A 17,240-nucleotide genomic window follows, 5' to 3' on the forward strand; every position below is an offset into this window, starting at 1 on the left:
GGGGGGAGGTTCACCTTCCAGCAGGACAACGACCCTAAACATACAGCCAGAGCTACAATGGGATGGTTTAGATCAAAGCCTATTCATGTGTTAGAATGGCCCCGTCACAGTCCAGACCTAAATCCCATTGAGAATCTGTGGCAAGACTTGAAAATTGCTGATCACAGACGCTCTCCATCCAATCTGACAGAGCTTGAGATATTTTACAAAGAAGAATGGGCAAAAATGTCCCTCTCTAGATGTGCAAAGCTGGTAGAGGCATCCCCAAAAGACTTGCAGCTGTAATTGCAGAGAAAGGAGATTCTACAAAGTGTATTATTATTTATTTATTTTTGTACTATTTTATACAGTTATTTTTTTATGTACAATTACCTGATATCCCCAATTATCTTTTTTTTTTTCTCAGGTCCGCCCGTCATTGTTGTCCCTCCAGAAAACATCACCGTGAATATTTCCCAAGATGCCTTTCTGACCTGCCAGGCAGAAGCCTACCCCGCCAACCTCACCTACAGCTGGTTCCATGGGAACAGCAACGTTTACCTGCTCAGGTAAGGGGTTTATGCATTTGAAAGAGTACATCTCCCTAATGGGACACAAAAGAAAAACCTGACATGGGGTCCCCCCCCTTTAAAATAAAAAAAAACCTGACATGGGGTTCCCCCCCTTTTTAAAAAAAACTGACATGGCCCCCCCCCCCCCACTTAAAAAAAAAAAGAAAAAAAAACTGACATGCGGTTCCTCCCTTTAAAAAAAAAAAAAAACCTGACATGGGGTTCCCCCACCTTTAAAAAAAAACAAAAAAAATAACATGGGGTTCCCCCTCTTAAAAAAATAAACCTGACATGGGGTCCCCCCCCCTTTAAAAAAATAAATAAACCTGACATGGGGTCCCCCCCATTAAAAAAAAACTGACATGGGCCCACCTCCCCCTAAAAAAAACGACATGAGGTTCCCCCCCTATAAATAAAAAATAAACCTGACATGGGGTTCCCCCCCCCTTTAAAAAAAATAAAAAAAAACTGACATGGGGTTCCCTCCTTAAAAAAAGAAGATAATTACATGGTGTCCCCCCCCCCTTTAAATAAAAAAAAAACCTGACATGGTGTTCCCCAATTTAAAAAAAAATGGAAAAAAAACATGACATGGGGTTCCCCACCTTAAAAAAAAAAAAAATTAATTGTTGATCCAATTTTATTGGTCACATTTAGTCATGGCTGACTACCTGCTGGGATTTTCCCCACTCCAGTGACTGACCTCTTTTGAACTTTCCTTTGCAGCCGCCTGCAGTCCAGAGTGCGCATCCTAGTGGACGGGAGCTTTCTGCTGCAGCAGGTCACCCCGGAGGATTCTGGGAAGTACACCTGCATTCCCAGCAACGGCCTGTGGAAGTCGCCCTCGGCCTCAGCCTACCTCACTGTACTGCGTATGTAACCCCCCCCCCTTTTTTTTTTTTGGTACGATTTGCATCTCCGGAACTTCCCGCTCTTGAAAGCCGCGCAGCTGTGCAAATTGTTGGCTGTATTGATCATTCACTGCTCTATAGCGCCGTCTGCTGCTGGTGTTGGTCAACTGCACCCATCTTCTATCCTTGGTTCAGTTGACAAACAAAGAGTTTTTTTTATTTTTTTATATAATTCAAAAAAATTTTTTTATCATATTATTATTATTATTGTAATAATATAACAAAAATGTGTGTGTGTGTGTATATGAGATTTATATATATTTTTATAATATATTGTATAATTGTACATTTATTTTCATAATTTTTATTATATATATAAAAATGTATTTAGAATTATATAATATATTATTATAATATAATAATATAACAAAATTAAATGTGTGTGTGTGTATATGTGTATATATACGCATACACACACACTTCTTTATTTTCTTCATAATAGTATTATTAATGTAAAAATAAATGTATACGTTTATTTTATATATAATATATATATATATATATATATATACACACACACACACACACACACATTTAATTTAGGTATATATTATATCATTATTGTAATAATTTTATATAATTTTATTGGTTCTAATATTATATAATTATAAATGTATTTATCATTTATCATTCCCTGCTCTATAGCGTCATCTGCTGGTGTTGTTGGTCAACTGCACCCATCTGTCCTTGGTTCAGTTGACAAACAAAGCGTTTTTTTTATTTTTTAGATAATTCAAAATGTATTTCTATCATATTATTATTATTGTAATAATAATAATAATATAACAAAAATAAGTGTGTGTGTGTGTGTATGAGATATATATATTTTTTTATTTTGTTATAATATTTTTATAATATATTGTATAATTCTAAATTTATTTTCATATTTTTTATATATAATATATATATGTATGTATGTATGTATGTATGTATGTATATATATATGTATGTATGTATGTATGTATGTATGTATATATATATATATATATATATAATGTATTTAGAATTATATAATATATTTTATTATTATTATTATAATATAACAAAATTAAATGTGTGTGTGTATATATATGTGTGTGTGTGTGTGTGTGTGTATATATATATATATATATACACACACACACACACACTTATTTATTTTCTTCATAATAGTATTATTAATGTAAAAATAAATGTATAAGTTTATTATATATACACACACACACACACACATTTAATTTAGGTATATATTATATCGTTATTGTAATAATTGTATATCATTTTATTGGTTCTAATATTATATAATTATAAATGTATTTATCATTCCCTGCGCTATAGCACCATATGCTGGTGGTATTGGTCAACTGCACCCATCTTCTATCCTTGGTTCAGTTGACAAACAAGAGTTTAGTTTTTTAGTTATTTTTTTTATATATAATTCAAAATTAATTTTTATCTTATTATTATTATTATTATTATTATTATTATTATTATTATTGTAATAATAATATAACAAAAATAAGTGTGTGTGTATATAAGATATATATTTTGTTATAATATTTTTATAATATATTGTATAATTCTAAATTTATTTTCATAATTTTTTATATATATATAGATAGATAAAAATGTATTTAGAATTATATAATATGTTTTATTATTATAATATAACAAAATTAAATGTGTATGTGTGTGTGTATATATATATATATATATATATATATATATATATATATATATATATATATATATATATATATATATATATACACGCATACACACACTTATTTATTTTCATCATAATAGTATTATTAATGTAAAAATAAATATATAAGTTTATTATATATATATATATATATATATATATATACACACATTTAATTTAGGTATATATTATATCATCATTGTAATAATTGTATATAATTTTATTGGTTCCAATATTATATAATTATAAATGTATTTTCATCATTGTATATAATGATAAAAAAAGCTTATATATATATATATATATATATATATATATATATATATATATATATATATGTGTTATACATTTATTTTTGTTATAATATTAAAAATATTGATATTTCTGTTGCCATTGAATATGGAAAATAATCAATAAAAATAAGAATCTATAGAAAATATTGATTCATTTTGTGCCGTGCGGTTTTGCCATTGATCTTCTTCTTTTTCTCCTCTTCCAATTTCTCCTCCAGATCCGGCCTACGTGACCGACATGCCCGCTGAAACCTACCTGCCCATCGGCATGCGTGGCATGATCCGGTGCCCGGCCAGAGCCAATCCGCCACTACTGTTTGTCAATTGGTCCAAGGACGGCCTCCCGCTGAAGCTTGACAAGGTAGGAGACCTCCGTGACCCCCTAAGGGCCCCTTTCACACTGGTGGTAATGACCACCCTCGGAAAAGAGATCTGCTGTTGCTCGCTTTTCAGAGGGCGGTATAGCAGCGGCGGACAGGCAGTCAGGATGCAATACTGCCACCTCTTGGTACCAAGTTTATTTATTTATTTTTATTGGCAATTAATACATGACTGCGCCGCAACTGTAAGACAATCATTTGGCCCGCAGTTGCAGTGCCACTCCAATTGGCAAGTTCGACTGGGTGGTGCCGCCTGTCAAACTCTGCAGCCCCCGTGTTCGAATTGCTGTGGCTGCAATGCACGCCAGACAAATGTCACACACAATGCACACAGGCTGGGCAACTTTTCTCTGTGATGCATAAAAACTTCAATGATCATCGGCTCCATCTAGTGGCCAAAATGCAGTATATTTCCTCATTCAGGCATTTCACAAAACTATATAACATTTTGGCCACTAGATGGAGCTGATGATCACAGTTATTAATCTGTTGCAGAAAAGAAGGAGAAAACGCGTCCAATCCGCACGAATGTGCATGACGTTTTTTTTTTATTTTAGTTGGACCCCTTTGTGTTTACGCGATGTCACTTTGCTGCATTCAAGTCTACAGAATGTAAATCCAACCAGTCTGTTACAACGTGACATCTTTTTAAAACATAAATGGGTCTAGTTAAAAAATAAAAAAATACATTCGCTGGACGAATGTCATGCACATTCCGCAGATTGGACAAATTTTCTACTTATTTTCTGCAATAGATTAATTTCTATGATCATCAGCTCCATCTAGTGGCTGAAATGCGGTATCGTTTCTCACTGAGGTGTTTCAGAAGATTATACCACATTTTGAATAATAGTTTTTTTCTTTTTTTTATGGTTTATTTCATTAATTTTTTAAATATAAAATTAAGTTTATATTCTTTAATTTTTTTTTAAATATATAATTTAAAATAGTTTTTATATATTTATTTTTTAATATAAATATAAAATGTAATACTTTTATACTATTTTTTTTTTTTTCAAACATATATTATATTTGTAATTAGAATATAAATATAATAGTTTATATATTTCATTTTAAATATGAAATGTTAATGGTTTATATTTCAATTTTAAATATAATATATAAAAGTTTATATATTTAATTTTAATATAAAAAAATAGTTTAGTTTATATTATTGGATTTTTTTTTAATAAACATAAGATTTCAATTTCTAAATATAATATGTAAGTGTTAATATATTATTTCATTGTAATATAAAAATGTAATAGTTTGTATTAAATTTTTTTAAATATAACATTTAAATTTTAAATAGAATATATGTGTTTATATATTTAATTTTAATATAAAAATGTAATAGTTTGTATTTAATTTTATTTTAATATAAAAATTTAATAGTTTGCATTTAATTTTTTTAAATATAACATTTACATTTTAAATATATGTATAAGTGTTTATTACATTTTTATATTAAAATTAAATAATATATAAAACACTTATATATTCTATTTAAAATTTAAATGTTATATTTAAAAAAATTAAATACAAACCATTACATTTTTATATTACAATGAAATAATTATTAAATACAAACCATTACATTTTTATATTACAATGAAATAATTATATCAACACTTATATACGTGTTTTATATATATTATTTAATTTTAATATAAAAATGTAATAGTTTGTATTTAATTTTTTTAAATATAACATTGAAATTTTAAATATAATGTATAAGTGTTTATTACATTTTTATATTAAAATTAAATAATATATAAACACTTATACATTATATTTAAAATTTAAATGTTATATTTAAAAAAATTAAATACAAACTATTACATTTTTATATTAAAATTAAATACAAACTATTACATTTTTATATTAAAATTAAATAATATATAGTTTGTAGTTTAATTTTATTTAATTTTAATATAAAAATGTAATACATAGTTTGTATTACATTTTTTTTAAATATGACATTTAAATTTTAAATAGAATATATAAGTGTTTATATATTTTAATTTTAAAATAAAAATGTAATAGTTTATATTATTAAATGTTTTTAATATAAAATGTAAACACTTTATACCATTCCATTTTTTAAATGTAGTTTAAATTCATTTTTAATATAGATATAAGATGTAATAGTTGATTTAGATTTAATTTTTTTAATTTTAAAATATATTTATATATTTCTTTTTTAATAAAACATATAAAATGTAATCGTTTTATATTCATTTTTTTATTTATTTTTTTAAATACATTTGTTCTATTTTTTATTTATTTATTACAATTTTTTATGACTGACTGTACCTTGTCTGGTATTGACGAGTTCCTAAATATTATATATTTGGATAGATGTGGCGAGGTAATTTTAAAAAAATTTTTTTTAAATGTTAATAGTAACTAAAAATGTGTATTTTCTCAAAAACGCACAAGCATGGTTCGCGTGTCAAAAATAAAACCCCCATGGAAAGTATGTGGCCTCAGGAGGCCGTGATTGTACCGACTGTGGTGAAGATCTAATATTTTATAAAATGTGATATTTATGGGGTTTCCCCTCCCATTCTTGTTGCCAGTTCCCAGGATGGTACCTGGATGAGGACGGCTCGATTGTTGTGGCAACGGGGAATGATGATGCCCTTGGCATGTACACCTGCACTCCCTACAACAACTATGGAAGCATGGGGGTGTCTCTGCCCACCGCTGTCATCCTGAAGGTATGGTGGACCATGGGGCAATCCTGGTTCAAATTATGTAGAATGTTTCCATTAAAGTTTATGTGTTTTTGGGTTTAGATACACCTAAAGTGTAACAATAATGTTATAACACTTTAGGTCAACCTCCACCAGCCAGGGCCGGGACAAGGGGTGGGCAAAAAAATCAGCATTGACAACCTACCATTTCTTCATTCTGCCTTTGATTCCTTTTACTATGTCTTTTTTTGTTTATGATTTTTATTAGGATCCACCCTCCTTCACCGACCTTCCAAAAGATGAGTATTTCCAGGATGTGGGGAGGGAGCTGATCATCCCTTGTGCCGCCGCCGGGGACCCACTTCCCGTCATCAGCTGGGTCAAGGTGAGAATGGACAGGCAGGACTTTCATAAAAGAAAAATCCCAACCAAACCTTATATATAAGAAAGGGAAGGGTTAGAGCATCCATTCTCAACTAGGGTTCCTCCAGAGGTTGCTTGAGCTGTGGCAGATTGACCCTCTATCCGATGGGGCCTCCATAGTTCCAGGGCCTGCCCTCCCATCCGATGTGGCCTCCATAGTCCCAGGGCCTGCCCTCCCATCCGATGGGGCCACCATAGTTCCAGGGCCTGGCCACCAATCTGTTGGTGCCGCCATAGTTCCAGGGCCTGGCCACCAATCCGATGGTGCCGCCATAGTTCTAGGGCCTAACTTCCCATCCAATTAAGCCGCCATAGTCCCAGGGCCTAACCTCCCATCCGATGGTGCCTCCATAGTTCCAGGGCCTGCACTCCCATCCGATGGTGCCTTTATAGTCCCAGGGCCTAACCTCCCATCCGATGGTGCCTTTATAGTCCCTGGGCCTGCCCTTCTATCTGATGGTGCCTCCATAATTCCAGGGCCCGACCTTCCATCTGATGGTGCCTCCATAGGTCCAGGGTCTGCCCTCCCATCCAATGGGGCCTCCATAGTCCCAGGGCCTGGCCTCCCATCCGATGGTATTGCCATAGTCCCAGGCCCTGGCCTCCCGTCCGAAGGAATTGCCATAGTCCCAGGGCCTGACCTCCCATCCGATGGTGCCTCCATAGTCCCATGGCTAACATTATTGGGCAGAGCCAATGGGGTGACACCAATATTCCGAAAGGGTGGAATTCTGACTACCACTGTAAGGAGTCAAATTTCTTCTGTTGACCACCAATGTAACCAAGTAGGGTTTCCCAAGACCTACAAATTATTTTGGCGAAGACTAGTTGGGTTGGAACCTCTCTCAGATTTGTAATACTGTCCCACTGGGGAAGGCAATTCACTGTCTCTAGTCACCCTGGTGACCATTGCCAAAACGATCGGAAGTGAGGCTTAAACACTTGTTCCGATGACCACTGCCTGCCATATTGTCCTGTCATAAATTGCTCTATTAACACGCCCCGTTTTTGTCCTACAGCTCGGGATGCCCGGTAAAAGTGGTGCTCAGATGGATGTAAACGGCAGTTTGATATTCCGACCTCTCACCAAGGAGGAACACGGCCTGTGGGAATGCGCCGCTGCCAATAACGTGGCCAGAATCAGCACGCGCACTTCTGTCTTTGTATTGGGTATGTTGTATGTGAAGGTTTAGCACTGTATAAGGTTGTTTATTGTTACGGATGTTTTTTGATCGAATGTACTAATCTATAGGGCTGAAGAGCCGGTGCCTTTTGAAGAACCTTTTGTTTCCTCCAGTCTGTTTCTAGTGCGACGCCTTATCCTGTTTCACCAGTTCACATGGGCCTAAGCTTTAACTCATAAATCTGCTCCATCTTCCCATCATCTCCGACAACCAATAAGCTCGCTGTTAGCAGTTGCTGAAGGGCTGTTATTGGTTTGCGTGAATGTGGGGGGGGGGGGTGTCAAAGCTAAGAGTTGGATCAAAAGTTAAGACCTATATGCATTCAGGATACAGGGGTACCCTTCTGCCCACCCCTTGTCCCGGCCCTGGCTGGAGCAAGAGCCTTCCCTAAGTCCATACTGAGACACTTAATATATATCAAAAGTATAATTTAACACAACCCGGTCAGCAATGGTTTTAAGTTTAAAACTAAAAGCACTGCTTAAGAATAGACACTGCAAGTTTCCTGGTTAGAAGCCGACACTGAAAGGTTCCTGCATAAGAGTAGACACTGCAAGATCTCCCACAAGGTTCCTGCTTAAAAAATTGACCACACAAGATCCCTGCTCAAGAGTAGACCCCCCCCCCCCCGCAAGGTCCCTGCTCAAGAGTAGACCCCCCCCGCAAGGTCCCTGCTCAAGAGTAGACCCCCCCCCGCAAGGTCCCTGCTCAAGAGTAGACCCCCCCCCGCAAGGTCCCTGCTCAAGAGTAGACCCCCCGCAAGGTCCCTGCTCAAGAGTAGACCCCCCCCCCCCCGCAAGGTCCCTGCTCAAGAGTAGACCCCCCCCCCCCCCCGCAAGGTCCCTGCTCAAGAGTAGACCCCCCCCCCCGCAAGGTCCCTGCTCAAGAGTAGACCCCCCCTCCCGCAAGGTCCCTGCTCAAGAGTAGACCCCCCCTCCCAGGTCTCTGCTCAAGAGTAGACCCCCCCCCCCTGCAAGGTCCCTGCTCAAGAGTAAACCCTCCTGCAAGGTCTCTGCTCAAGAGTAGACCCCCCTACAAGCTTAAGTGCAGACCATACAAGGTTCCTGCTCAAGAGTAGACCCCCCTGTCAAGGTCCCTGCTCAACAGTAGATAGACACCGCAAGGTCCCTGTTTACGGGAGGACACCACAATGTTTCTTAATTCAAAAGATCAGTTTTCCTGTCCTGAACTTTTCAGAACACAGTCCTGCCCCCACAGAGGTCAACCCTGAAAACCTACAAACTTCCCGTCCAGTAGAAGTGTTCATTCCGGCCTCTAAGGATCCCCGTCGTGGGTGTTCTACCTAGTGACGGTAATAGAAGGAAACTTTTGGCACCTGTTTTTTTTTTTTCTAGAAGGGCCTTTCATTAAAAATGTTTGCAATGGCCTCCAAGTTCACCTGAAGGTTGAACCTCTGAGACGGGTATTTTGTCTTGTAACAGACTCTTATGTGATTTATAATTTTTTTTTGCAGGCACCAGTCCCCACGCAGTCAGCAATGTGTCCGCCCAGTCGTTGGTGAACGCAATAAACATCACCTGGAGCCCTGGCTTCGATGGAGGATACTTCCAGAGGTTCAGCGTTTGGTATGCCCCGCTGTGAGTTTTCTTTTACTAACCTAGAAGGAGATGTATCTATGGTTGTTGCATGGAAGTCTTGTGTCCCGTCCCCCCCCATGGCTGAGACCGAGGGTGACAAGTGAGATTGGGGGTCCTTGTCCATACTTCCATTGGAAGACCTTAACCTTTCCTTTCTCACATTCATCACCCTGCGCGATGGTGAAAGACCTCGCCAAGCTCTTCTTTTTCCTGAACTCTAGAGCTTTGCTGGCTTGGTTTTCGGTGAGGGGCTTGCAGGACGTTTTCTTATATACAGTATATATGCTTTCCGCACTTCACAGCAGGCATGTGCTGTCTAGGAATAATTTTAGGACTGCACTGGATCAGCCCCATATGAAGACCTACAGAAATGTTTCCCCCCCACCCCCCCCCCCCCCTGTGTAAGAATGAAAATCCGATTCATCTCCTTGTCGTGTAGCCCATCTAACATGTAGTGTGTAGATACCATTGTATAGATCAGGGGGTCTCCAAACTGCAGCCTGGATGTGGCCCTTTGCTAGCCTTTTTTGGCACTTGGTACCGCATTGTTGGTGGGGAATAATAGTGCTGCATTGTTGGTGCCGGTGGGGAATAATAGTACCACATTGTTGGTGTCGGTGGGGAGCAATAGTACCACATTGTTGGTGTCGGTGGGGAACAATAGTACCACATTGATGGTGTCGGTGGGGAATAATAGTACCACATTGTTGGTGTCATAGGGGAGGAATAGTGTCCCAATATTTCCCATTGACACCAACAATGTGGTACTATTACTCCCAACCGACACTAACAATGTGGTACTATTACTCCCAACCGAAACCAACAATGTGGTAGTATTACTCCCCACTGACACCAACAATGTGGTACTATTACTCCCAACCGACACCATCGATGTGGTACTATTATCCCCCACCAACACCATCAATGTGGTACTATTATTTCCCCACCGACACCATCAATGTGGTACTATTACTCCCAACTGACGTTGGGGAATAATAGTACTGCATTGTTGACGTCGGTGGGGAATAATAGTGCCACATTGTTGGTGTCGGTGGGGAGTAAATAGTACCACATTGTTGGTGGGGAATAATAGTACCACATTCTTGGTGTCGGTGGGGAGTAATAGTACCACATTCTTGGTGTCGGTGGGGAGTAATAGTACCACATTGTTGGTGTCGGTGGGGAGTAATAGTACCACATTGTTGGTGTCGGTGGGGAACAATAGTACCACATTGATGGTGTCGGTGGGGAATAATAGTACCACATTGATGGTGTCGGTGGGGAACAATAGTACCACATTGTTGGTGTCTGTGGGGAATAATAGTACCACATTCTTGGTGTCGGTGGGGAACAATAGTACCACATTCTTGGTGGGGAATAATAGTACCACATTCTTGGTGTCGGTGGGGAGTAATAGTACCACATTGATGGTGTCGGTGGGGAATAATAGTACCACATTGATGGTGTCGGTGGGGAACAATAGTACCACATTGTTGGTGTCGGTGGGGAGTAATAGTACCACATTGATGGTGTCGGTGGGGAATAATAGTACCACATTGATGGTGTCGGTGGGGAACAATAGTACCACATTGTTGGTGGGGAATAATAGTACCACATTCTTGGTGTCGGTGGGGAGTAATAGTACCACATTGTTGGTGTCGGTGGGGAGTAATAGTACCACATTGTTGGTGTCGGTGGGGAACAATAGTACCACATTGATGGTGTCGGTGGGGAATAATAGTACCACATTGATGGTGTCGGTGGGGAGTAATAGTACCACATTGATGGTGTCGGTGGGGAGTAATAGTACCACATTGATGGTGTCGGTGGGGAGTAATAGTACCACATTGTTGGTGTCGGTGGGGAGTAATAGTACCACATTGTTGGTGTCGGTGGGGAACAATAGTACCACATTGATGGTTTCGGTGGGGAATAATAGTACCACATTGATGGTGTCGGTGGGGAACAATAGTACCACATTGTTGGTGTCGGTGGGGAATAATAGTACCACATTCTTGGTGTCGGTGGGGAACAATAGTACCACATTCTTGGTGGGGAATAATAGTACCACATTCTTGGTGTCGGTGGGGAGTAATAGTACCACATTGATGGTGTCGGTGGGGAATAATAGTACCACATTGATGGTGTCGGTGGGGAACAATAGTACCACATTGTTGGTGTCGGTGGGGAGTAATAGTACCACATTGATGGTGTCGGTGGGGAATAATAGTACCACATTGATGGTGTCGGTGGGGAACAATAGTACCACATTGTTGGTGGGGAATAATAGTACCACATTCTTGGTGTCGGTGGGGAGTAATAGTACCACATTGATGGTGTCGGTGGGGAGTAATAGTACCACATTGATGGTGTCGGTGGGGAACAATAGTACCACATTGTTGGTGTCGGTGGGGAGTAATAGTACCACATTGTTGGTGTCGGTGGGGAGTAATAGTACCACATTGTTGGTGTCGGTGGGGAGTAATAGTACCACATTGTTGGTGTCGGTGGGGAACAATAGTACCACATTGATGGTGTTGGTGGGGAATAATAGTACCACATTGTTGGTGTCATAGGGGAGAAATAGTGTCCCAATATTTCCCATTGACACCAACAATGTGGTACTATTACTCCCAACCGACACTAACAATGTGGTACTATTACTCCCAACCGAAACCAACAATGTGGTAGTATTACTCCCCACTGACACTAACAATGTGGTAGTATTACTCCCAACCGACACCAAGAATGTGGTACTATTACTCCCCACCGACACCATCAATGTGGTACTATTACTCCCAACTGATACCATCAATGTGGTACTATTACTCCCAACTGATACCATCAATGTGGTACTATTACTCCCAACTGATACCATCAATTTGTTACTATTATTTCTAACCATCAATGCGGTACTTCTACTCCCCACCGACACCAACAATGTGGTACTATTATTCCCCACTGACACAAGAGATGGGGAACTAATTCTCCCACTAACATTAATAATGTATTTTATTTATTTTTTTTACTCCCACCAAGCCTATGGCATCGTTTACTCCCACTGGCTACAGTCCGGCCCCCCTAAAGTTTTTAAAGGGGCAGTAACCTGGCCCTTTTGTTTCACAAGTTTGGAGACCCCTGGTATAGATTGTGTCCTTGCATTCATCCTGAGCAGCCTGGTTTGTACAGAAGATACAATGTTGCAAAAAAGAATAATTAAGTCTTTGAATTGTGATCACAACATAGATGATCAGTGAAATCATTGAATGGTAAACATCTACTGTACAAATCAAACATTTTCACATTAATCTCACATTTTACTGATATTGGTAGGTTTGGTTATGGGGGAAAATGACTAACAGTATTTTTGATAAAAGTATCATCTTTATTTTTTTTAAAAGGAAAAAATAGGTGAGAAACTGGTACAGATGGTTCCTAGCAACCTCTGTCTGTGGACCCCAGAACAATGACACCCTGACACTTGGGGGTCCAGAACAATGACACTTGGGGGTCCAGAACAATGACACTTGGGGGGTCCCAGAACAATGACACTTGGGGTCCAGAACAATGAGACAATGACACTTGGGGGGGTCCCAGAACAATGACACACTGACTCCCCAGCAGGGCTTTTTTTCAGGGGGAACTTGGGGGAACTCAGTTCCACCACCTTTGGCTCAGACCCTTTGGTGCCTGCTCACCAGAATCACTTGTAAACACAGAAGTCTGATTTCTGTGTTTACAAGTGACAGCTATGCACTCTGTGTGTAACCCCCCTGAACTCTGCACTCTGTATGTAATGCAATACTGGTATTTAATGCCCCATTAAGACCCTTCTACTGTTTGTGAAATTTGAACGGGGTCGTGGTTGAGTTCCTGCACCTATTTTCTGAGAAAAAAAGCTCTGCTCCCCAGGGTCCAGAACATAATACACAGACACTCAGGATCACAAACGGTAAGCACTGATCCCTGGTATCCCTAAAACCACTACATTTGAGACTCGAAGAACAATGACACACTGACACTTGGGGGTTACAAAATGACACCCATACTTGGTGGTCCCCAAAACAATTATACTTGAGGTTTCCAGAACAAGGACACACTGATCCATGGGGGCACCCCATAATGTCACCCACACTTGGTGGTCCCCAAGACAATGACATACTGATTCCCCAGGGTCCAGAACATAATACATAGACACTCAGGATCCCAAACAATATGTTATTTGGGGGATCCTCGGGATCTCCCAAATGACACCCACACTTTCTGGTCCCTGCAACAACTACATTTGAGGTTCCAAGAGCAACAACACACTGACACTTGGAGGTCCCAAAACAATGAGGAACTGACACTTGGGGGTCATGAACATTAAAACACTGATATTTGGGGTTCCCCAAAATGACACCCATACTTGGTGGTCCCCAACATGACCATTGTGGTTCCCAGAACACCGACACTTGGGGGTCCCGCTACAATGACACACTGATCCTTGGGGGTCCTCGAAATCACATCCACACTTGGTGGTTCCCCAAAACAACGACACGCTGATACTCGGGGTCAGTTTTCTAGGAAGCTACAAGTTTGGGGACCTCGATCTCCTTCCACACTGGATCTACCGTCTCTTCTCCTCCCGGATTGCTGCTGACCGGCGTTGGCCGTTTTCCGTCTCTTGCCAGGGTGAAGAAGCTTGCTCACGGCCACCACGAGTGGATTTCCCTGTCTGCCTCAGTTGGTGCCAATTACCTTGTGGTGGAGAACCTGCAGTCAGAAAACACTTACCAGTTCAGCGTTCTGTCTCAGAACAAGTTGGGCAGCGGGCCATTCAGTGAAATTGTGGAGGCCTCTCCTCTCAGTAAGTGAACGTTTTGTCAGTAAGCACTGTCTCTTTTCTGCCTGCTGTTCACCCTTGGTGCTCCCTCGTGTGGTTCCGTCACCGGTGGCTCTCCCTTCTCGTTTAACACCTGCCTAACATTTCCTCCTCTTTAATAATCACTAATATTTTGGCCTCTCAGGTATCCCGCCCACCACCTTACCTCCACCTGTACCCACCACAGACTCTCGGGATACTCTGACTCCTCCCCGTTACCTTTCGGCTAATGAGACCTCCCGTGGAGTGCTGCTGATCTGGGCCCCGCCCCTGCGGTCCTTCCTCCCTCTGCGTGGGTATGGTCTGGAGTGCAGGCGCGATGAGGGAGCCTGGGAGCTTCTAGACGAGTCCATCCCAACCACCCAGACGGAGCTTCTGGTTCCCGGGCTCTTTAAGGTAAGAAGGCGGCTGAGACCACTAGATGGTGCTGTTGTACAAAAAAATAAAACTACTGAATGCCAGTCTGTGTTTTGGTTCAAAACTAACCAAGTTGGGTAGACCTATAACTGTACTTTAAGTAGCAGCCTTCTGTCACCCTGTAAAAGCAGTGCTGGATGAGAGGGAGATGTCAAACTGTCAGAAACCATGAATCAGACGGAGACAGAAGTACAGTTAAATCACACTTGTTTAATAATAACAAGAAAAAGATAAACAGAGTAAGCCTAGTCAAAACATAGCCAAAGTTCAGAAACCAGATCGGATAGTCAGCCAAACCAAATGTCAGAGAGCCAGAGATAAACGTAGTAGAACACCAAACAGGATCTGGAGCCAGAAGGAACGTCAGCCAAGAAAAGTCTTCAACAGGAACGCACGAGAAAGTCTCTGTGATGTTGACCAAGGTGAAGGCAGAGAGCAACTGAGCTGGACGGCTTAAGTAGGCAGGACTGACGAGCCGGATCATCAACAGGTGAGTCGCTGTGGAGAGATGGGAGCTGGCAATTAGTCCAAAGCTGAGCGGCTAGCTCAGAGAAGGAAGGGCTGAGCCTAGCCCTGACACGAACATGGGCACATAGTGTGTATTTATAAAAAATTAAATAAAAATTGCTTAGCTGTTTATCTATTAAAACTGCACGTACATTTTTGTTCTGTGCTAATGGGGCAAAATGTATTATTTTGTGTAATTCGGGATGTGTTGACGTGGAAATTGCATTATTATGGCCACTAGATGGCGCTAAGTAGCATGCTTATTTCAATTGATGGTCCTCGCCATCTAGTGGCCGTAATGGGCAGTAAGTGGCACAGAATCTCATAGGAAACAAATATGCTACTCGGTGCCATCCAGTGCCCACTTAACGCCATTAAATATCGTAGGAATAAGCATGTCCTTCAGCACCGTCCAATGGCAGCTTTTTCTGCATTTACACATTGCAAAAAATATAGCCTGAGAACATTTGATTTTGTCCCATTCGCACAAAATTAATCTACATGCAGTTTTGAAGAATGAACACCACTTTAAAAAAAAAAAAAAAAAATTATATTATATATATATATATATATATATATATATATATAGCCCTGTATATCTGTGCTTGATCCAGCACAGGGTGAGCGTAAAGGAAGCTGCAGTGCTTTATGGGAGTTATATATAATTTTTTAACTAAACACTAGGGGTATATTTATATGTATGTGTGTGTGTATATATATATATATATATATATATATAACATTTTTTGAAATATATATATTTATAATCATTTTTTTTTAATATATATATATATATATATATATATATATATATATATATATATATATATATATATATATATAATCATTCTTTTTTAATATATATATATATATATATATATATATACCCCAAAGTATAGAAGGGTATCAAATTCAAGACTGTATACTAGTGTTTAGTTGTATTACATGCACTGCAACCCAAAGCAACTGATCTTTCTGAAAGGAAGAAAAAAAAATGGGGTGTTCTGTTTCCTTTATAGTCGTCATGCATGTGTAAAATATATATTATAAGAAAAATATAACTATTTATCCATTAATAATTAAAAAATCAACAATACAATAATAATAATTATTATTTTTATTATTAAACAAATACAAAATAATGGAAAATATTTATTATTATTTTGCATTACTTTGTGGATTTTTATTTGAATTAATATTATTATCAACAATAGATCAGAAATACAATATCAGCAATATTAATAATATCATTATTGGATGTATTATTTTGCATTATATTGCATATTTTTATTTAAAGTATTATTGGTATTAATAGTAAATCACCAATACAATATCAGCAATATTAATATAATTATTGAATATTAATACATTATTGGATTTATTATTTTGCATTATATTGTGGATTTTTATTTGAATTATTAGTAATAACAATAAATCACCAATACAATATCAGAAATATTAATAAAAAAATTCAATAATGTATTAATCAACAATTATATTATTAATATTGCTGATATTGTATTGGTGATTTATTATTAATACTAATAATTCAAATAAAAATCCACAAAATACATTATTGGATTTATTATTTTGGATTTTTATTTGAATTGTTAGTATTAATAATAAATCACCAATACAATATCAGCAATATTAATAATATAATTGTTGATTAAAACATTATTGAATTTTTTTATTAATATTTCTGATATTGTTTTGGTGATTTATTGTT

At 38.2% G+C, this 17,240-nt stretch overlaps 1 protein-coding gene across 3 annotated transcripts in view; it reads left to right on the forward strand.

Annotated features, from left to right (window-relative positions):
* Positions 1–17,240, forward strand: part of IGSF9 (immunoglobulin superfamily member 9) — a 136,503-nt gene that overhangs the window by 81,952 nt on the left and 37,311 nt on the right. For 2 of the 3 annotated variants that reach the window (XM_040333475.1, XM_040333477.1), the window contains exons 7-15: positions 407–548; positions 1,278–1,423; positions 3,658–3,800; positions 6,402–6,542; positions 6,787–6,903; positions 7,961–8,111; positions 9,600–9,723; positions 14,397–14,572; positions 14,733–14,983. In XM_040333475.1, the coding sequence (XP_040189409.1) occupies positions 407–548; positions 1,278–1,423; positions 3,658–3,800; positions 6,402–6,542; positions 6,787–6,903; positions 7,961–8,111; positions 9,600–9,723; positions 14,397–14,572; positions 14,733–14,983 (1,391 nt within the window). The remainder of the gene's footprint in view (positions 1–406; positions 549–1,277; positions 1,424–3,657; positions 3,801–6,401; positions 6,543–6,786; positions 6,904–7,960; positions 8,112–9,599; positions 9,724–14,396; positions 14,573–14,732; positions 14,984–17,240) is intronic. The other variant, XM_040333476.1, reaches the window with a different exon arrangement.

This window comes from Rana temporaria, chromosome 13 (genome assembly GCF_905171775.1).
Source record: "Rana temporaria chromosome 13, aRanTem1.1, whole genome shotgun sequence".
Taxonomy (NCBI): domain Eukaryota; kingdom Metazoa; phylum Chordata; class Amphibia; order Anura; family Ranidae; genus Rana; species Rana temporaria.